This window comes from Bufo gargarizans, chromosome 3 (genome assembly GCF_014858855.1).
Source record: "Bufo gargarizans isolate SCDJY-AF-19 chromosome 3, ASM1485885v1, whole genome shotgun sequence".
In the NCBI taxonomy this organism is placed as follows: Eukaryota; Metazoa; Chordata; class Amphibia; order Anura; family Bufonidae; genus Bufo; species Bufo gargarizans.
The window spans coordinates 432,569,178-432,592,726 of NC_058082.1; the positions used below are offsets into that span (position 1 = coordinate 432,569,178).

The 23,549-nt window shown below is 45.5% G+C and overlaps 1 protein-coding gene across 1 annotated transcript in view; it reads left to right on the top strand.

Moving 5' to 3' along the window:
* The first annotated feature begins 3,466 nt into the window (after positions 1-3,466).
* The window catches only part of RSBN1 (round spermatid basic protein 1), a 41,327-nt gene continuing 21,244 nt past the window's right edge, over positions 3,467-23,549 (top strand). The window contains exon 1 of the mRNA XM_044286391.1: positions 3,467-4,299. Within this exon, the coding sequence (XP_044142326.1) occupies positions 3,867-4,299 (433 nt within the window). The 5' untranslated portion in view covers positions 3,467-3,866. The remainder of the gene's footprint in view (positions 4,300-23,549) is intronic.

The following is a 23,549-nucleotide window of genomic DNA, read 5'->3' on the forward strand; positions in this document are numbered from 1 at the left end:
CCACAGCTGGAGTGCCGTAAGTTAGCTAACACAGGCCTACTATACAGTGGTGTGCCTACGGTGTTTGGTACCCCAGGCGGGTCCTTTCTCTGGCACTGCCCCGAAACGTTTAAAAAATTGTACCCCCTCACAGTAGTATTGCCCTCATTGTACATCCTTTGCAGTAGTTTTGTACAGATGTGTGCCCCCTCACTGTAGTTATGCCACATTGTGCCCTCTCACAGTAGTTATGCCCTCTCTGTGCCCCTTTCACAGTTGTAATGCCCTCTTTGTGCCCCCTTCACAGGAATAATCTCCATTGTGCCCCCTTAACAGTAATAATCCCCATTGTGTCCCCTTCATAGTAATAATGCCCACTGTGTCCCCTTCATAGTAATAATGCCCACTGTGCCCCCTTCATAGTAATAATACCCATTGTGCCCCCTTAATAGTAGTAATTAATGATGAGCGGAAGGGGCAATATTCTAATTTGCGATATACAAAAAAAAAATCCTCCTTCCTTTCAGATGTGACCCCCATATAAAACCCTAAATGAGATCCCCCCCATCTCAGACCAAACCCCCTATAGACCTCTATGTCAGACCCCGACCCAATATCAGACCTCAGAAAAGACCCCATTAGACCTCCATACCCCATATCAGACCTCCATACCCACATATCAGACCTCAGACCAGACCCCCATATCAGACCTCCAGACCCCCATTAGACCTCCATACCCCATATCAGACCTCCATACCCACATATCAGACCTCAGACCAGACCCCCATATCAGACCTCCAGACCCCCATTAGACCTCCAGACCCCCATTAGACCTCCAGACTCCCACTAGACCTCAAGAACCCCATTAGACCTCCAGACAACCATTAGACCTCCATATCTGACTGCCAGTCAGACCTCCAGACTCCCAAACCGCCCAGTCAGACCTCCAGACCCCCTTCAGACCTCCAATCAGACCCTCATTAGACCTCCAGACCCCCATTAGACCACTTCACACCCCCAGTCAGACCTCCAGATCCCTGCAGTGAGACGTCCTGACGCCCCCCAGTCAGACCTCTAGACCCCCCATTAGACCTCCATATCAGACTGTAAAACAATAAAGTAACTTACCTCTCCTGTCACCACTCTCCCTGTCCTGGCTGTCTTCTCAGGGCCTGCGCTGCCCTGCAGTCACCTGACCTCCTGCAGCCTCAGGTCAGAGTGCGCTCTGTACGTCCTAACGCTGCTCGCGGACCCTGAGAAGAGCGAGCAGGAGGAGGGGTAAGTACTGTACAGCGCTCACAGCACTTTTCTCCTCCTCCACCTGCAGACTAGTGAGCGCTCACTAGTATTCCCTTTATAAGATGCACTGTATTGATGGAAGCGCTCATTGCTTCTGTTCTGGCACCCACCTGAGAGCCGGCACCCGGGGTGCCCCCCCCCCCCCCCCCCTTCCACGGGCACGCCACTGCTACTATATGATAATTAGGGCTTTACCAATGTATAATAGTCTGCCATTCTGGGCTGTGATGGAGGGCATTATGGTTATATAAAATACAGACAATGCTGCAATCTATCGTACATAGTATCAGGATGATGCACGGAGCTTGTGGTCAGCAATGCAGCTCCTGAGTGTTGTTTCCCAGCTTTCCCATCACCCCCAAACAATGGTCGGTTTGTACAGTGATTTTAGCACTAAATAACTAAGCTCATTTGGAATCCAGCAGTCTGGGAAAGCAGGGTAACAACGGTGAGAGAGGTCCCACTTGGTATAACTAGTAGTATGTACACCATGCTCCAATACTTAGTATATGTATAGTGCCAGGGTATCAATGAGTATGCCTCATGCCCAGTTTGGTGTCCACACACCTCCACATGCAGAACTGTAATGGAGGCTGCATCTGGCAGTGTGAACCCTGCTGTCCTCATGCTATATGTGTGCACGATGGTATTTATTTCATACTGTTAGTAACTAAAAGATTCCTTCCAACAAAATGGCCAAGTATGGAGCCCTAACCCGGCTCCTCCTCCTAAACTCCCTGGCTCACGTGCACTAGCATCACGGGGGAGAAGACACGATGGCAGCCACAGAGAAGAATACACTGATTTTATATTATATTTTTTTTATGGTCTGCAATTGTGATATAGGACAGAAGAGGAGCAAGAAGAATAACGAGATGATGTTACAATTTCTCTGTTTTTCTTTTTATCAGTTTGTATTTTAGTTTAGTGTCCCTTTAAGATACTGTGGTGCAGGTAGCACCAGGCGCAGCCTCCACGCACAGCCAGTGACATTGCATACGGAGGCAGCGCCCCAGCATAGCGTTGTACACAGTCCCCACATGATGGTGGAGAGCGTCACTAGCTGTGCACAAGATTACAGGCGCACAGCAAACAACATTGCACCCACTGGTTAGCTGAACAGCCATCAGTTGTGCTGATCCAGGAGAGCTAGTGATGGAAGCATCATCTTGGATGCACTGATCTCACATCGAGCATGTAATATGTCCACACAGGGGCAGATTGGCCATAGACCCTTATAGGCTTATTTCCCAGTGGGCCAATGCCCAGGGGGCCGTCTGGGCGCTCCTCAAGGCCGGCCAGTGGAAGTTTTTGGGGATGTATTATGTGCTGCTGGCAGTATTTTGTGATGGACTGTGGTATTTGGCTCTGTTGGGGTAGTATAATGTGCCACAATATGGTATTGTTAGCCCTGCCTTCCATCAATTTGGACCTAACTACAAAACGGGGCCACTTTTATTTATTTTTACTACGGCCACTTTAAGTTCCCAGTCCGCCCCTGTGTCCACATGAACCAAATCTGAAACTAGGGCAAGTTGCACACTGCATATTTGTAAGGCCTCATGCACACAGCCGTTGTTCGGGTCCGCATCCGAGCTGCAGTTTTTGCGGCTCAGGTCCGGACTTATTCACCTCAATGAGGCGGCAAAAGATTCGGACAGCACTCCGTGTGCTGTCCACATCCGTTGCTCCGTTCCGTGACCCCGCAAAAAAAATAGAACATGTCCTATGCTTGTCCGTTTTGCAGACAAGATTAGGCATTTCTACATGACATGACAAGCTAAATCTACGTTGGCTTGGAGCAGATGCGGGATGTACCAGCAGGGTGATACCTATATCCCATGTGCTCTGGTAATAAGGATTAGCAACATAAGATACTATTAATAATAATTAACCCTAATGAGGGTGTTAACAGCCAGGAGCATGGTCACTTTGGTACAATGTCACACGATGCCGTGACGTCACAAGGTCCTTATGGCTCATGGACTTTAGACACTACCCTGGCCACGGTGGTGACCAACCTGAGCCAGTGATTGGCTGAGTGGTCATTTTCCTATGAGTCAAGAGGGACCAGGATGTACAGGCTGTTGGGGGCCTGGGAAGTGTCAGAACAGAACGGGCAGGGGGCCAGTAACAGTTCAGACGACCCCTTTAAGAGGGTAACCAATAATCTGAAAAGTCATCATTGCTGCATGTGCTCGTCTGAATGAGGTTCTTAGAAGCCAGCAAGCCATTATTTGTGACCCGCAACTAGGACGCCATTCCTGGAGCGTGAGAGCGAAGGCAGGTACAACCACACTGCCTCCACCTTTGGAAGAATGTCAACAACTAGCCACGGAAGGGTTAACAGGGACCAGTAGTGACGTCAGGGACTCCGTGCGCCCAGGCACGAACCCCTCCAGCGGACTACAGCTCTTCACTGTGCAAAACTACAACGACCGTGAGGAAGTAGGCGAAGCGCCTGCGCACTCGAGACTCCCTCTTTGTTTTGATAGGCGGATGAAAAGACTACACATCCCACATGCCATTGCGGCGTGCTCATGCGCTCTACTGTACATTGGGCCATTTAAAAGTCGTCGTTAGGGGAAATGGCCGCGCAGCTAGGTACGTTCTCTGAGGAGAAAGACAAAGCCAAGGTAGGGCGTAAAAAGAAGCGGAGGGACAGTTCACCTTCGTCGGAGAAGAAGAGGAAAAAGAAAGAAGAGGGGGTCACCAAAGGAGATCTGACCGAAAAGGAAGCGAAGAGGAGGAAGCTGGGCAATGACACCCATCACAGCTGTCACCATCACCACCATCATCACCACCACAAGCACCATCATCACAACCACCATGCCAAAGAGGAGCTGCTCCTGCGGCCTCCTCCGCCGCCCCTGCCCAGCGCTGCCCCCCCTGTGGCCCCCATCAACCAGGCCCTATTCACCCTGTCTCAGCTGGAGCGGCCTAGGGACAAGGGGAAGAAGAAGCACCGCATCAAGAAGGAGAATGGGGAGGGAGACAGCCCCCTGAAATCTGTCAAGAAAGGTGGGTGCAGGGGGGTGTGGTGAGGACTGCACTGTCCCTATGTAGGGTAGTGCTCGGAGCATGGCACCTGTAGTGGGCACCACATGTGTTCTGGAGAGAATGGATCTACCAGTATGGCTGGTGGGCTGGTGTCACCTGATGGGGCTTACAGAACATGTATGGTGGCCTCCGAAGGATGTCCTGATCTTTATAGATGGCTGGTGACATGATCATCCCGATATACATGGTAAAGTGGCAGGGTGGCATACAAGGTCCCGGGTCCATTAGTGATATGGACGTGGTTGTCCTGTGTGATCCTTCTTCCAGGAGACGTGGTTTCCCCTATCGCCTCTCCTGACGTGTCTCTAGCGCCCCCTTGAGTATCTCTTCTTTTCACTGTATGATGTGCCATTCCTTAAATATTCCTACTAAAAGCTTATGAATGAATTGATAACTGACCATTACAGGTAGGAGGGTGTCCCTGCGGTATCAGACTGCTCAGCGACATGCCTACTGGTAACACCCAGTTGTCAATTCATTTATAAGCTTCTAGTAGGAATAATAGAGGGATAGCACTACATAGAATAGATTCTCCATTTATTGTTGGATGCAGTTAGGTCAGGATAGGTCACAGGTCCTCTAAGGAACACCTTGAGCTATTCATTGGGTTCCCTGTCATTTGGGATCAGTGATGCCTGTTGTGTATGGCAAGAGCAGAAGGGTCGTTGCAGTGTTTCTGTACAATCCGTTTTCCTCACTGACCTGGGTAATACATAGAAATGGATATCTTCATAGCTCTGGTGACTTGTTGTGACCAGGTATTACCCATGTGTCTATTCACTAGTGGCTTTCCTGGTGATCAACTGGTATCGTTGGGAAAGGGGGTCATTAGCTGGGATCCCCATGATCAGTTGATCACAGATTCTTTTTCCAGACAATACACTGACCTCACTGTATCCCTCTGCACCCATCATCTGTGAACTGTGAGGGAACTCAGCCGGCTGTACATGTAATGTCCTCCAAGGCGATGCTCCAGTCTCCTCGCTGTTTGATTAGGGACCTCAGTCGAAAATGTAAAAATGAGTTCCTTGAGGCGAGACACACGAGGGGGAAGATGACGTTCCGTATGGCATCCGTGTGTGTGTTTTTTTTGTTCTGTTTTTTGCGTTCCGTATGCAGAACCATTGATTTCAATAGATCCGCAAAAAGAACCGGAAGGTAATCCGTATGCCTTCCGTTTCAGTTTTTCCGTTCAAAGATATTACATGTCCTATTATTGTCCGCATAACTGACAAGGATAGTACTGTTCTAAATTGGGGCCAGCTGTTCCGTTCCACAAAAAACGGAACACACATGGACGTCATCTGTATTTTTTTGCGGACCACAAAATACTAAAGAGGCCTATGAGTTCATTCACACTTCTGCAAAATGGGTCCGCATCCGTTCTGCAATTTTGCGGACCAGGTGCAGACCCATTCATTTTCACTTCCGGATCCGCACTTCCGTTCCGCAAAAAAAAAACATGTCCACAATTGCAGACAAGAATAGGACAAGAAAAGGCATTTTCTATAAGAGTGCCGGCAATGTGCGGGCTGCAAAATGCGGAACGCACATTGCCGGTGTCTGTGTTTTGTGATCCGCCCAAAAAAAGACATACGCATGCCATCCTTGTGGTGTGTGTGTGGTTTTTTTTTTTTTTTTTTTTTTTTTTTTTTTTTTGCGGATCCATTGTAACAATGCCTAAAACAGACAAGAATAGGACGTGTTTTATTTTTTACGGGGCTATGGAATGGACATACTGAGGCGGACAGCGCACAAATCACACTGACACGTGCTGTTAGTTTCTCGCGTTGAACACGCTCATTTGTGTCCGTCCTAAGGCCTGGTTCTCATTTCTGTTCTTTACTGGTGTGTGCTGTCCACATTTTCTGCACCCATTGATTTTAATGTTTGTTCACACATCAGTATTTTTTTACTGACCATGGGAAATGCGCTACTTGCGTCTCTGATGTGAACCATCAACAGTCTATGGGTCCGTGAAAAAACCACTGACACAACATGGATAACATCTGTTTGGCCTGTTTTTCACTGACCATTATAGCTTGAAAGTATTTTCTGAGGTGACAAGTCTACTCTGACCGATATTTGGCGCATTACAGAATCCATCGGTCGGGGCACTTCAAACACTGAAGTGAAGGCGCCGGTGAGAGACTTTGGGCCCAGCGTGATTACGTTTTCACTGCCTGCCCCTGGCATTCAAAGTGGTGGTGCGTGGGCCTGTAGAAGAGTGAGCTGAGCCTTTAAGTGCAATGGCAATTCTCTTGTTGCACCCAGGGACTGGTTTGCATATTATAGATATTCTGTTTTCTCTGCAAAGAGGCCACAAAGCGAGAAGGGACTAACGCCATTAGATTCTGCTGACAAGGGCTAACATCTCCCATATTAGGTTTTATTGAGGGGTATTTAGTGACAGATTCTTGGCGTGCACCAAGAGGGCTTTTTTTTTTTTTTTGCGGGACAAGTTGTACTTTCTAATGGCACCATTTACGGTTGCATACCATGTAGTAGGGAGCGGGAAAAAACTCTATGCGGTAAAATTGCCCTGTTGGGCTACATAAACAATTTGCAGAACGGCACGGACAGCCTTTTATATAACTGCCTATTCTTGTCCACAAAGCGCGGACAAGAATGGGACACTATTTATTTTTTGCGGGGCAACGGATGCGGACAGCACATGGAGTGCTGTCCGAATCTTTTGCGGCCCCATTGAAGTGAATGGGTCCACAACGGATGCGGACCAAAACAACGGCCGTGTGCATAAGGCCTTATCTTCATTCTCCAGGTCAGTACGGTTCCAACGATACCACACTTGTATAAAAAATTTTTTTTTTTTTTTTATACTGAAAACAAAAATTAAGACCATTGTGAAAAAAAAATCAATAATTTTTCCTCAAAAAGGTCTTAATTTTTGTTTTCAGTATTAAAAAAATAAATAAAAAATCTATAATTTTTCCTGAAAACCATATTCTGACCCTCCTAGTTATGTGTAGGAGGCTGTGTGAGAACTCATTTTTTGCCGGAGGATCTGTTCTTTTCAGTGATAACAAGTTTTTAAGTGTGTGAGACTTCTTGATCACTTTTTATAAAATAATGATTGGGTAGTTGAAGTGACAAAAAATGGCAAATTGACTGTTTTTATTTCTTTCCCGCTACGCCATTTGCCGTTAATATTGTTATATTTTAATAGTATGGGCATTTTTGCATGCAGTTATGCCCATGATGTTTGTTTATTTTATTGGTATTTTTTTTAAGGAAAGGGGGGTGATTTGAACTTTTATTTTAATTTTACTTTGTCACCTTGGGTGACAATAACTGGCAATCGAATTGCCCATAGTATACCGTGATGGCTAAATAGCTATCATTGAAGACTTCATTTACACTATATCAATACAAGGCTGCCACCTAGTGGCCTGTATTGATATATACATCTAATTGACTCTGAAGCCTGCTTGAGGCTTCGGTCAATTAGCACAAGGGAACAGATTCCCCCGATCTCAGCTGGGAAAAGCTGTTACCAGACCGGAAGTGTGCGAGTTCCGGTTCCGGTCTGTGCAGATTCTGTGGTCACATTTGACCACGGCATCTGAAGGGTAAGATGTATGCGATCAGCCTAATGGCTGATCACATACATGTACCGCGGGTCTCTGCTATTTAAAATGGCAGAAACCCTGCAGCTAAGGCGCCCGCTGCACGTGCGAGCCCATGACGTACACCTACGTCATGGGTCCTTAAAGGGTTAATCCCAGTAAACAAAACCCTACAAGGTCCCTACTCCTGTCGGAGAGCGGAACTGCTGCCCTGACAAGGCCAAGATAAGTGCCTAACCCCACGGACCGCCTGTTCTGTCTAGGTCTGGAAGCCTAGAGTCCAGTGATGTTTAATCATGGAGGCCACTCGCTAGCGGCAGCTACACTGTTATCTCATTACCGGAGGGGTTTCCCGATCTGTGTATCTAGTAATTTGTCCTGACTATCCTGCTGGGTTATAGTATATAGTCACCTAGGATGTGACATCTTCACCACTGGCTAATATCATATAATCCTTAAAGGAGTGGTCTCACTTCAACAAGTGGCATTTATCATGTAGAGAAAGTTAATACCAGGCACTTACTAATGTGGTGTTATCCATATTGCCTCCTTGCTGGCGGGATTAATTTTTTCCATCACATTATACACTTCATTTCCATGGTAATCCATCAGCAGTGGCCAGGTTTGCACACTATAGGAAATGGCATCAACCTGTCTGGTGGCCGGGACTTTGGGAGTGCGCATAGACTGGCGCTTTTTCCTACAGTGTGCAAGCACGACCACCGCTGATGGATTACAGGGTGGTCTTAACCATGGAAACGAGAAGCGTATAATGTGATGGAAAAATGAATCAAGCCAGCAAAGGAAGCAATATGGACAATAACAATACATTAGTAAGGGCCTTGTATTATTTTTTTCTACGTGATAAATGTTATTTGCTGAAGTGAGTGTAATATCAAAATGATGCACCCTGGCGGCTATTTAACACTACATACCGGCGCTAGAACTACAAATATTGATTAAGGGCTCATTTAGATGGGTCTGCATCCATTCCACAATTTTGTGGAACGGGTGTGGACCCGTTTATTTCAATAGGGCCGCAAACGATTCAGACAGCACACCGGGTGCTAGACTATGCATAAACCTTTTCTTTACAATGCCCTATTAATATTATGTGCCAACGTACTAGTGACTAAATGTCTAAAATACAGTACGTATATATCACTGTTGCGACACGACTGGTGGGACATTCGTGCCAATTTTTCAAACCTGTATCTAGAGACCCCAGTGGTGTCAAGGTATTAGAGGGAAAGCTAAGAAGATAGCCCTTATCAGGGCGGCTGTTCCGCTCACAGGCAGGGCAAGATTTTTTTTTATTTTTTTATTTTTTTTTACTGGGGTTAATTTTTCATTTTTATGAATACTATGAAAGCTTACGTTTTATGAGGTAATTTTTTTTTTTTTCTGCTGTGACACCACTAATTTACTTGACTGGTCAGATCTGTGACTTCTGATTAGAGTCCATTACAAGACAGTGCAGCAGCTATTCCTGGATGTGAACATGGCTGAAGCGGCTGTGGGTTGTGAATGAAGCTATGTTTCCCTGGTGTGCGAGACATTCCCCTGGATCGTACTATCGCCGCCGTTCACTGTGGTTTGTGGAATGCGCCTCACATCCTTATGTTCCTGTCACGGGTGTCTAACCACTCAGTGACATGAAGAAGAGGGGGTGATGGTAGTAACCAGTCAGGCCGCAATGACCGTTTTATAAAATATATAGGAATTAAGAAAGCTGTGGTGGTAGCTGATATCCGCACTGACACAACCTTTCCCCTATTTTTATATGACTGGTCTCTGGTAAAAAAAATGACCTTGTACTGCACATACACGAGTAGTTGTCCTTTACCTGTAAAATACATGTGTAGTGGTGGAGGGAACTGCTGACACCTGCTGCTGGTATTTATTGCCTGGTTGTCACCAAAACACACTCTTCCCGCAAGCACATTTGTGGGAATTCTATGTTAGGAAGTCTGATAATAATGGCGGACTTCAGTGCTATACATAAGCTTTACTGAAGAGTCCCTGTTCTGGTTGCCGTCAGACATGTTGTGCTGCTGTGAATATCTGCGCTCTAGTATGAAATATTAATATGCTTTCTATATCTAGTTCAGCGACTGTATTCTTCTTGGATGTGAGGTAAAGGGGAGATCTATACACTATACGGCACATCTCCCAACTGCCATGTATAGTCTATACCAGGGATCTGTAACCTCCGGCACGCCAGCTGTTCTGAAACTACAACTCCCAGAGGTCTCCATTTACTTCTATGGGTGTAACAAGAACAGCTGAGTAAGTGTGCATGCTGAGAGTTGTAGTTTCACAGCAGCTGGAGTGCCAAAGCTTGCTCATCCCTGGTCTAAACCAAAGAGTCTCAATCTATTATATATAATATAATATATTTTTTACTAGAACGAGGTGGTTCTTCATGCCAACATTAAAGGGGTTGTCCGATTTTCATTAGAGAGCCTCACAGCTCTCGGGGTCTACCTGCAATAAAGAATAGGCCCTTACTTACCTAGCAGGTCTGTTGCTATGGTTCTCCCAGCTAGGCTCTGTTCACCTGGCTGCCGAGGTGATCTCACATGAACAACATGTGACTGCTGCAGCAGCCAATCATTGGCCTCAAGCAGTGCACTGCTGAGTGATTGGTTGCATTGGTCACATGTTGTTGCTGTGACATCACCTCTGCAGCCGGTTCACGCAGAGCCTGGCCAGGAAAGCTGGAGTGGTGGTGCAGGATCTACCAGGTAATGGTCTGTCAGGCACACCCAGAGGGTTGTCCTGGGTCCTCCTTAAAGGGGTTGTGCAAGAATGGAGGGGGTTTGGGCAAAGCCTAACAGCCCCCATCCCTGGCCAGACATGTAAAGGAAAGCTTACTCGCCTGGAATCTGGATTGACACTTTCTTTCAATTTAAAAGACTAAAATTTCTTAGTATAACATGTGAAAAGAAAGCTTAAAATCTCCCCCCCCCCCCCCCCCAAAAAATAAATAAATATATATATATATATATATATATATATATATATATATATATATATATATATATATCTATATCGATCGTGTTTTGCGGTCCATCACTCTCATAGGAAATGCCTATTCTTGTTCACAATTGCATGCTCTATTTTTTGCGGGGCCGCAGAACACAACAACAGATGCGGACAGCACACAGTGAAATAAATGGGTCGGCACCCGTTCCGCAAAAATGCGGAACAAAACATACGGCTGTCTGAATGAGCCCTTAGACTGACGCATGCTGAAACTGCTAGACCATCCCTGGTCCTGAGGACTGAAATGACCCTGCTTGTGAGCTGGATGAGGAGGATCTGTCATCGCTCCAGGCCTATCGTTTTCCTCAATAATTCCCCATGGCCTTTGTTAGAACTCTTGTGCCGTTCCTCTGTTATTTCACCTTGAGATTTGTGGGGAATTTAATTGCATCTACGGTATAGCAAGACAATAGACCTGGAGCGGGGATCTCTTCTCAGCCGATGGGTTCTTCCCCTGCAGGAAATGCATGGCCTTCTGCATCCTGAAAAGCGGGGATCTGATGAAAGCTTCACATATACGATGACAGGTCATATTACATGCCGTACCACAGGAGCTATTGTAGAAATGTATAACCTCTGTACAATCTCTCCGGGAAAACTGAGACACTACATAGAAAAACATGAATAATGTAAAAATGAAAACCTGAAATTACATGGCACATTAGTCTTTCTAACAGAACCAGCTGTGTACCTCACATGGGTCCAGATTTGGGTCCAGAATTGCTCTGCTAGATTTATACCAAAATAATATATTTTACAAAGACAGGTGCACTTTATGGTCTTACTAAACCCTCCATATTGATGTAAAATTGAGAGATTAGCCAACATATCGTACTGTGGAGGACATGTCTGAGCCCGAGCACCGCGCCAAGGTTTCTCAAGTAGCTCAGGTCCTAACTAAATCTACCTGTGCCGTATGGTATACGTACGGCCGTCGTCTCTTGGCATGGAGTACACACACGCCCCCGCTATCTCTGCTGAAGCTTGTACTCGCATCCCGGATAAATAAAGGATTTGTTTTACAATACTGCATGGGTGAGTGCCGCCTTTTTAGCTCTATTTGAACTCATAACTTTTTAGATTTGTAAATACATTTTCTGCCATTTTATTTTTTATACTTTGTGCCCCACCTAAGGTCATACAGAAGTTGTAGAAGGCTGTAAAGTCACAGAGCTGATCCTGCTAAGACCCAGCAGTTTGTGGAATTTCCCGATCCCTGGTGATCACCTGATTGTTAGGACCGGAGAAGGAAACGGCGTTCATTGAGCAGTGTGTATACAGCAGGGGCAGTGAAAAGCAGCAGCTAGCTGAGTTCACGGAAGTCCTTGCAGAGATAAGTGTGGACCGCCCAGACGTCTATAGTCCACAAGCTGTCTGCCAATATTGAAATGGGTACAAAGGAGTCGATTATATTACTAAACCAGAGATTGGTGAAATATAGATTGGTGCAATGTAACAACTGGGGGAAGGCCTGCTACATAGCAAGTTGTACAGTGTTCCCTTGAGATACTTACGCCATACAATCTGCCTGTGTGAAGGTGCAGCAGATACCGGATGAACCAGCAAAACTCCTGTACATCGGGGTGATCCTGTTCGTGCAGGCAAGTAAATTATCGTTCCTGGGCAGCAGATCGTGCGGTCTAAACAGCGATCTGCGGCCCAGAAATACTGCTGCTGTTTGTGGACGAGCGATCACAATAGCGACTGCTCGTCCTTGCACTGTGGAATAGATTAAAACAAACAAGTGGAAATAATGTATCAAAATATCAATTTATTATAAAATATACAGGGAGTGCAGAATTATTAGGCAAATGAGTATTTTGACCACATCATCCTCTTTATGCATGTTGTCTTACTCCAAGCTGTATAGGCTCGAAAGCCTACTACCAATTAAGCATATTAGGTGATGTGCATCTCTGTAATGAGAAGGGGTGTGGTCTAATGACATCAACACCCTATATCAGGTGTGCATAATTATTAGGCAACTTCCTTTCCTTTGGCAAAATGGGTCAAAAGAAGGACTTGACAGGCTCAGAAAAGTCAAAAATAGTGAGATATCTTACAGAGGGATGCAGCACTCTTAAAATTGCAAAGCTTCTGAAGCGTGATCATCGAACAATCAAGCGTTTCATTCAAAATAGTCAACAGGGTCGCAAAAAGCGTGTGGAAAAACCAAGGCGCAAAATAACTGCCCATGAACTGAGAAAAGTCAAGCGTGCAGCTGCCAAGATGCCACTTGCCACCAGTTTGGCAACATCACTGGTGTGCCCAAAAGCACAAGGTGTGCAATACTCAGAGACATGGCCAAGGTAAGAAAGGCTGAAAGACGACCACCACTGAACAAGACACACAAGCTGAAACGTCAAGACTGGGCCAAGAAATATCTCAAGACTGATTTTTCTAAGGTTTTATGGACTGATGAAATGAGAGTCTTGATGGGCCAGATGGATGGGCCCGTGGCTGGATTGGTATAGGGCAGAGAGCTCCAGTCCGACTCAGACGCCAGCAAGGTGGAGGTGGAGTACTGGTTTGGGCTGGTATCATCAAAGATGAGCTTGTGGGGCCTTTTCGGGTTGAGGATGGAGTCAAGCTCAACTCCCAGTCCTACTGACAGTTTCTGGAAGACACCTTCTTCAAGCAGTGGTACAGGAAGAAGTCTGCATCCTTCAAAAAAAACATGATTTTCATGCAGGACAATGCTCCATCACACGCGTCCAAGTACTCCACAGCGTGGCTGGCAAGAAAGGGTATAAAAGAAGAAAATCTAATGACATGGCCTCCTTGTTCACCTGATCAGAACCCCATTGAGAACCTGTGGTCCATCATCAAATGTGAGATTTATAAGGAGGGAAAACAGTACACCTCTCTGAACAGTGTCTGGGAGGCTGTGGTTGCTGCTGCACGCAATGTTGATGGTGAACAGATCAAAACACTGACAGAATCCATGGATGGCAGGCTTTTGAGTGTCCTTGCAAAGAAAGGTGGCTATGTTGGTCACTGATTTGTTTTTGAATGTCAGAAATGTATATTTGTGAATGTTGAGATGTTATATTGGTTTCACTGGTAAAAATAAATAATTGAAATGGGTATATATTTGTTTTTTGTTAAGTTGCCTAATAATTATGCACAGTAATAGTCACCTGCACACACGGATATCCCCCTAAAATAGCTAAAACTAAAAACTACTTCCAAAAATATTCAGCTTTGATATTAATGAGTTTTTTGGGTTCATTGAGAACATGGTTGTTCAATAATAAAATTAATCCTCAAAAATACAACTTGCCTAATAATTCTGCACTCCCTGTATAGTATGGGGGAAAAGACAGGATGGTATACAGTATACAGAAAAGCAAAGGGTCAGAGACACCCTATCAACCCATGTATCAATCAGACACAGGACAGTGTAGCACTCAAGGAACGAGGGATATAAGCACAGGGACAACTGATACTGCATAGCATAAAAATATCCACCACAATAGGGTTGTATGCTGTCAAATGCAAAATATCATACCATGGGCCATCTCTCACATCCCACAAAACATATGCGGCACGACTAATAATGATAAAAGGAAAATCCCAGAATCTCATCACTATCCTAAAAAATAATAATCACAGTGGTAGGCCTGAGGAATCTAGGACCCACTATGGATGTAATGGAAGTGCCGGGGGGATGCCGAGCTAGGCTAAACACAGGACGTACCTGAAGACATGGTGACTGGAAGGATGTCGGACCCTAAGCGCGAGACCTCGACGCGCGTTTCACCTCAGCGGCTTCGTCAGGAGGAATAGATAGCTGAACGAGCAGCTGACTGTCAGGAAGGTACGCTTTCTTCCTGACAACCTGCTGCTCATCTGCCTGTGTTAATCCACCTTCAGACCTAACCAATCACCATGGCCATTTCTCTGGTAAAACACCCGTACTGGTGTCTGGTATGTCCTCTTTACAGTGCGGTATTACATGTCCTGTACTGCCCTCTGTCTGTACTAGGATGAGCTGCTCTTCTGGAGGTCAGGTGAGGGTGGCTCCATGGTGTATTTCTGGTGCACGGTCCTCCTCACAGAAAGTGACTTCAGCTTCCAGCATCCTTTCCTGATTGTTTTATGGAAGGACTTGTTTTGTCTTCGATATCTGCTTTATTATTTTTTAAATCTTCATTTTTCCCCTCATCCACGAGAGAGGGGGGGATCCACCCCCAAAGCGAGGAAACCTGAAGTACAAAAAGGCGGAGAATCCCCTCAAACTTCTGTATGGTTTCCTGTCTTTGGAGGGGAAGCCTGTAGTACATTCTTCTCTCACCGTAGTTGCCCTTAGTTACCTGCGGTCCCCGAACTTGACACACGGCACAGTGGTGCACTGTAGGGCCAGCAGAGGCGCGATGGCTGGAGGCTCCTGAGCGCTGACAGACATGATGCTTCCGTGCTATTAAAAGACACTAGTAAGCATCGCGGGCGCATATGGAAAATTAAGTTAAGAGTGAAGATCACTTGGCCTGGGAGGAGGAGCGCCTGCTCCGCTCTATATTGGAGGAAGGTCTAATCCAGAATGAGGCCTGGAGCGCACGTATGCATTGTGACGCATCACGTGACGTCTGGGGAGGTGCAGATTAGAGCATGGAACCTGGAAGTGAGCTGCCAGCGGTACATTTCACTGAATTAAGTGTTGCAGCAGCGTTCCTGACAGAGCGTGTCCGTTTTGAAGAAAGGAAGGACATAGCTGAAGATCTAATGTCCACTCAAGCGTTGGTACCTATAGGGCGGGTGAGAGGCCCATGGCTATGTATACTCTATGCTATGCTAGACCTGCATTGATAAAACAGTGGCGGAGGAGTCGCCGTCATTTTATAAATGTCTTCAGTTGCTGGTCAAATCCAAAATTGACTCGTCCCTGGGCCTAGGAAAACGCAGGCTTTGAGTAATGTTTCCTCAGATTCAGAAGAGGGGGAAAATTTCCAATCCTTGAAGAATCTTTATTCGGACAACTCCTCTTACTCTTCTGGGAATGATAGGAAGGCCCTTTGTCTTTCCAATTGAGGATGTAGATCGTTTATTAACCACTTCAGCCCCGCTAGGTGAAACCCCCTTCATGACCAGAGCACTTTTTACACTTCGGCACTACACTACTTTCACCGTTTATCGCTCGGTCATGCAACTTACCATACAAATGAATTTTACCTCCTTTTCTTCTCACTAATAGAGCTTTCATTTGGTGGTATTTCATTGCTGCTGACATTTTTACTTTTTTTGTTATTAATCAAAATGTAACGATTTTTTTGCAAAAAAATGACTTTTCACTTTCAGCTGTAAAATTTTGCAAAAAAAACGACATCCATATATAAATTTTTCGCCAAATTTATTGTTCTACATGTCTTTGATAAAAAAAAAATGTTTGGGCAAAAAAAATAAATGGTTTGGGTAAAAGTTATAGCATTTACAAACTATGGTACAAAAATGTGAATTTCCGCTTTTTGAAACAGCTCTGACTTTCTGAGCACCTGTCATGATTCCTGAGGTTCTACAATGCCCAGACAGTAGAAAACCCCCACAAATGACCCCATTTCGGAAAGTAGACACCCTAAGGTATTCGCTGATGGGCATAGTGAGTTCATAGAACTTTTTATTTTTTGTCACAAGTTAGCGGAAAATGATGATGATTTTATTTTTTTTATTTTTTCTTACAAAGTCTCATATTCCACTAACTTGCGACAAAAAATAACAAATTCTAGGAACTCGCCATGCCCCTCACGGAATACCTTGAGGTGTCTTCTTTCCAAAATGGGGTCACTTGTGGCGTAGTTATACTGCCCTGGCAATTTAGGGGCCCATATGTGTGAGAAGTACTTTGCAATCAAAATCTGTTAAAAATGACCGGTGAAATCCGAAAGGTGCACTTTGGAATATGTGCCCCTTTGCCCACCTTGGCAGCAAAAAAGTGTGACACATCTGGTATCGCCGTACTCAGGAGAAGTTGGGGAATGTGTTTTGGGGTGTCATTTTACATATACCCATGCTGGGTGAGAGAAATATCTTGGCAAAAGACAACTTTTCCCATTTTTTTTTTTTTTTATACAAAGTTGGCATTTGACCAAGATATTTTTCTCACCCAGCATGGGTATATGTAAAATGACACCCCAAAACACATTCCCCAACTTCTCCTGAGTACAGCGATACCAGATGTGTGACACTTTTTTGCAGCCTAGATGCGCAAAGGGGCCCAAATTCCTTTTAGGAGGGCATTTTTAGACATTTGGATCCCAGACTTCTTCTCACGCTTTAGGGCCCCTAAATAGCCAGGGCAGTATAAATACCCCACATGTGACCCCACTTTGGAAAGAAGACACCCCAAGGTATCCAATGAGGGGCCTGGCAAGTTCATAGAATTATTTTATTTTTTTGCATAAGTTAGCGGAAATTGATTAATTTTTTTTTTTTCTCACAAAGTCTCACTTTCCGCTAACTTAGGACAAAAATTTAAATCTTTCATGGACTCAATATGCCCCTCAGCAAATACCTTGGGGTGTCTTCTTTCCAAAATGGGGTCAGTTGTGGGGTGTTTGTACTGCCCTGGCATTTGAGGGTCTCCGCAATCATTACATGTATGGCCAGCATTAGGAGTTTCTGCTATTCTCCTTATATTGAGCATACAGGTAATGAGATTTTTTTTTTCCGTTCAGCCTCTGGGCTGAAAGAAAAAAATGAACGGCACAGATTTCATTCGCATCGATCAATGTGGATGAATAAATCATTGCCGGGATTTTTTTTATATATATATATATATATATATATATATATATATATATATATATATATATATATATATATATATATATATATATATATACACAGACGTGGACAAAATTGTTGGTACCCTTTGGTCAATGAAAGAAAAAGTCACAATGGTCACAGAAATAACTTTAATCTGACAAAAGTAATAATAAATTAAAATTCTATAAATGTTAACCAATGAAAGTCAGACATTGTTTTTCAACCATGCTTCAACAGAATTATGTAAAAAAATAAACTCATGAAACAGGCATGGACAAAAATGATGGTACCCCTAACTTAATATTTTGTTGCGCAACCTTTTGAGGCAATCACTGCAATCAAACGCTTCCTGTAACTGTCAATGAGACATCTGCACCTCTCAGCAGGTATTTTGGCCCACTCCTCATGAGCAAACTGCTCCAGTTGTGTCCGGTTTGAAGGGTGCCTTTTCCAGACTGCATGTTTCAGCTCCTTCCAAAGATGCTCAATAGGATTGAGGTCAGGGCTCATAGAAGGCCACTTTAGAATAGTCCAATTTTTTCCTCTTAGCCATTCTTGGGTGTTTTTAGCGGTGTGTTTTGGGTCATTGTCCTGTTGCAAGACCCATGACCTGCGACTGAGACCAAGCTTTCTGACACTGGCTAGTACATTTCTCTCTAGAATTCCTTGATAGTCTTGAGATTTCATTGTACCCTGCACAGATTCAAGACACCCTGTGCCAGACGCAGCAAAGCAGCCCCAGAACATAACAGAGCCTCCTCCATGTTTCACAGTAGGGACAGTGTTCTTTTCTTGATATGCTTCATTTTTTCGTCTGTGAACATACAGCTGATGTGCCTTGGCAAAAACTTCGATTTTTGTCTCATCTGTCCACAGGACATTCTCCCAGAAGCTTTGTGGCTTGTCAACATGTAGTTTGGCATATTCCAGTCTTGCTTTTTTATGATTCGTTTTCAACAATGGTGTCCTCCTTGGTCGTCTCCCATGTAGTCCACTTTGGCTCAAACAACGACGGATGGTGCGATCTGACACTGATGTTCCTTGAGCATGAAGTTCACCTTGAATCTCTTTAGAAGTCTTTCTAGGCTCTTTTGTTACCATTCGGATTATCCGTCTCTTAGATTTGTCATCAATTTTCCTCCTGCGGCCACGTCCAGGGAGGTTGGCTACAGTCCCATGGATCTTAAACTTATGAATAATATGTGCAACTGTACTCACAGGAACATCTAGTTGCTTGGAGATGGTCTTATAGCCTTTACCTTTAACATGCTTGTCTATAATTTTCTTTCTGATCTCTTGAGACAGCTCTTTCCTTTGCTTCCTCTGGTCCATGTCGAGTGTGGTACACACCATATCACCAAACAACACAGTGATTACCTGGAGCCATATATATAGGCCCAATGGCTGATTACAAGGTTGTAGACACCTGTGATGCTAATTAGTGGACACACCTTGAATTAACATGTCCCTTTGGTCACATTATGTTCTGTGTTTTCTAGGGGTACCATCATTTTTGTCCATGCCTGTTTCATGAGTTTATTTTTTTACATAATTCTGTTGAAGCATGGTTGAAAAACAATGTCTGACTTTCATTGGTTAACATTTATAGAATTTTAATTTATTATTACTTTTGTCAGATTAAAGTTATTTCTGTGACCATTGTGACTTTTTCTTTCATTGACCAAAGGGTACCAACAATTTTGTCCACGTCTGTATATACAAAGTGCTTGCCAAAGCATAGGAACGCCGCCTCCTCCTCAGCTCGTATGCCTCAGCAAACGTATCTGTCACTGCAGAGGAGAAAATCCCGTCTTGCAGCGCGGCATACACCGACTTGCGTGTAATCTGACAGCAGCGCAATGCTTCTGTCAGAATGCACATCGGTGCTGCAGCTAGTCAATCGGTTGGTCCACCTGGAAGGTAAAAAAAGAAAAAACCAGGCCGCAACGCAATAATTTTATTAACTTTGCAACAGAACATATAAACTTTAACTTTTTTAACTGAACATTAACGTGTTTGCTTACTGGTGTGTGTTTGTTTTTTTTTGTTTTTTTGTTTTTTTACCTTTATAGAACAAACCTCTCCTTCCCCATGGGTCAATGTGCAAATCGCCCAAAGATGTGGCGAAGTGCGTTATGCACTTTGTCCCATGTGAAAGGAGACGTTTGCAGCAGCAGTGAGTGAATGGGCCCTAATAGCCCTGTGTGCCTGTCCTGGTGAGATGATCCCTATGCTAATAGTGTACCTGTGAGTGGTACTTCCGGAAACACTCTCCAAAGCATAGGGCAGGGTGGTCCGGACAGTCAGGACAGAAATAGCGGGTGTCACGCCTTATTCCACTCCTGCTACAGACACGACATCTTTTTCGGGGTGACTGTTGGGTTGAGGTACCAGGAACGACATTGGGGAAATGTCGCTCGTGTAGACGGCTAACTACACTGGTGGTTGGGGCCACGGAACCTCCTGGATACAGGAGGTTCTCGATGATCTCTTCCTGAAATTTGAGGAAGGATCCAGTTCTCCCAGCCTTACTGTAGAGAAAAAAACTATTGTACAGAGCCAATTAAATTAAATATACAGACACCTTCTTATACCAGCGTCTGGTGCGTCGGGAAACTAAATACGGAGACAACATCTGGTCATTGAAGTCGACCCCTCCCATGTGGAGGTTATAGTCGTGGACTGAGAGGGGCTTTTCAATGACACGGGTTGCTCGCTCAATTTGTATTGTCGTGTCTGCGTGAATGGAGGAGAGCATGTAAACGTCACGCTTGTCTCTCCATTTCACCGCGAGCAGTTCTTTGTTACACAGTGCGGCCCTCTGCCCCCCTTGCAAGACGGGTGGTAACGAGCCGTTGGGGGAAGCCCGCGCGACTAGTTCGCGCGGTACCACAGGCGCCAATCCGTTCTAGAAACAAATGCCTAAAGAGGGCCACACTTGTGTAAAAATTGTCCACATAAAGATGGTACCCCTTGCCGAATAAGGGTGACACCAAGTCCCAAACTGTCTTCCCACTGCTCCCCAGGTAGTCAGGGCAACCGACCGGCTCCAGGGTCTGATCTTTTCCCTCATAGACCCGAAATTTGTGGGTATAGCCTGTGGCCCTTTCACAGAGCTTATACAATTTGACCCCATACCGGGCGCGCTTGCTTGGGATGTATTGTTTGAAGCCAAGGCGCCCGGTAAAATGTATCAGGGACTCGTCTATGCAGATGTTTTGCTCTGGGGTATAAATATCTGCAAATTTCTGGTTGAAATGGTCTGAGGGGCCGAATTTTGTGGAGCCGGTCAAAAGCAGGGTGGCCCCTGGGACGGGAGGCGGTGTTGTCACTAAAGTGCCGGAACCGCAGGATGGCCTCAAAACGTGCCCTGGACATGGCAGCAGAGAACATGGGCATGTGATGCATCGGGTTCGTGGACCAATATGACCGCAATTCATGCTTTTTTGTCAGGCCCATGTTGAGGAGGAGGCCCAGAAAAGTTTTAATTTCGGAAACTTGGACTGGTTTCCACCGGAAAGGCTGGGCATAAAAGCTTCCCGGGTTAGCGGTGATAAATTGTGTGGCATACCTGTTTGTTTCGGCCACAACTATGTCTAAAAGCTCCGCAGTCAAGAACAGCTCAAAAAATCCCAGGGCCGAACCGATCTGAGCCGTCTCAACCCGAACTCCAGACTGGGCAGTGAAAGGGAAAACTACAGGTGCGGCTGAAGTTGGGGACTGCCAATCAGGGTTTGCCAGCACCTCTGGGATTCTAGGGGCTCTACGGGCACGTCTTTGCGGTGGCTGCGACGGGGTCACTACTGCACGTGCCACCGTACCAGCTTCAACTGCCCTTCTGGTGCTCGCTACTTCACCAGGTTGTACGGCAGTGCTGGTACTAGGTCCAGGGAGGGCTGGGCTGCTGGTGTATGCCTCGCCACGTAATCCGACAGCACCAGCCCCACTCTGCTGCTCTTGAAGCGGATCCTGCGCAACCTGCGGTCTAGCGACACGGGGCCGGGTACGCCTGGTGGTATCAGGGACCTCAGCGTCCTCGTCCGAACTTTGGGTCAGAGAGCCACTGCTTTCTACAGGTTCGTATTCTGACCCGCTGGATTCATCAGATGAGGGTTCCCACTCCTCATCCGACTGGGTCAGAAGCCTGTAGGCCTGATCGGGCAAACACTGCGTTTTGGGTGGAGGGCGAACTAAAGTGACACTAATACAATTATAGATCTGACCGTGATCAGTTTTGATCACTTCCAGATACTATGAAAGTACAAATGCTGATTAGCGATACGCTAATCAGCGAATAACGGACTGCGGTGGGCTGGGCGCTAACTGATCGCTAACTACCTAACCAAGGGACCTAAACTATACCTAAAACCTAACGGTCAATAACAGTGAAAAAAAAAAGTGACAGTTTGCACTGATCACTTTTTTCTTTTCACTTGTGATTGACAGGGGTGATCAAAGGGGTGATCAAAGGGTTAATTGGGGTTCAGGGGGGTGATCAGGGGCTATAGTGTAGTGTTTGGTGTACTCACTGTGAAGCCTGCTCCTCTGCTGGATCCAACCGACGAAAAGAACCAGCAGAGGAGCAGGCAGCCATATAACAGATCATATTTACAAATATGATCTGCTATCTGGCACTTTGATTGGATTTTTTTAAAATCAGCAACCTGCCAGCCACGATCATTGGCTGGCAGGTTGCTGACGAAATACTTCTGTGCGAAATGCCGGCGCGAACTGCGCATGCGCGCGCATAGTCGTGTCATCTCGCGTCTTGCGAGATGACGCGTATATGCGTGACTGCGCGGCACTGCCACCTCCGGAACGCACATGTGCGTTAGGCGGTCCGGAGGTGGTTAAAAGCGGTTAAATTAACTAAAATTAGTGCAGGATGTAATGTTCGGCAGCCTTGAAACAAAACGTCTAAGATCTTTCCCGGTTCGTAAAAATGTGTCTGCATTGATTAAAGGGGAATGGAAAAGACCTAATGAGGGTTTATATTTCAAAAAATATAAAGGGAAAATTATCCTTTTTCTGAAGAGGTTGCAGCTCCCTGGAATAAAGCACCAAAAAATAGATGTAGCTATTTCCAAAATTGCTAAAAAGACATCCTTACCCTTTGAAGACCTGGATCATTAAAAGATCCCTTGGATAAAAAAAGCTGACTTATTTTTTTTTTTTTTTTTTTTTTTTTTGGGGGGGGGGGGCCTGGGAAGCGTCTACTTCTTTATTCAGACCTTCTGTTGCCTCAACCTGTACTTCTCGTTCCTTAATCTGGTTGTTTGATCTAGATCAATAAAAAAATAAATGTCCTAGGGAGGAAATTTTAGCAGGACATCCAACTATCGAAAAAAGCAGCAGATGCAACTAAGGCTACTTTCACACTAGCGTTCGTTGGTCCGCTCGTGAGCTCCGTTTGAAGGAGCTCACGAGCGGACCCGAACGCAGCCGTCCAGCCCTGATGCAGTCTGAATGGAGCGGATCCGCTCAGACTGCATCAGTCTGGCGGCGTTCAGCCTCCGCTCGCCTCCGCACGGACAGGCGGACAGCTGAACGCTGCTTGCAGCGTTCGGGTGTCCGCCTGGCCGTGCGGAGGCGTGCGGATCCGTTCAGACTTACAATGTAAGTCAATGGGAACGGATCCGCTTGAAGATGTCACCAATTGACTCAATCTTCAAGCGGATCCGTCCCCCATTGACTTTACATTGAAAGTCTGAACGGATCCGCTCAGGCTACTTGCGCACTTGCGAATTTTTTTAAAGTTATTAATGCAGACGGATCCGTACTGAACGGAGCCTCCGTCTGTATTAATATGAGCGG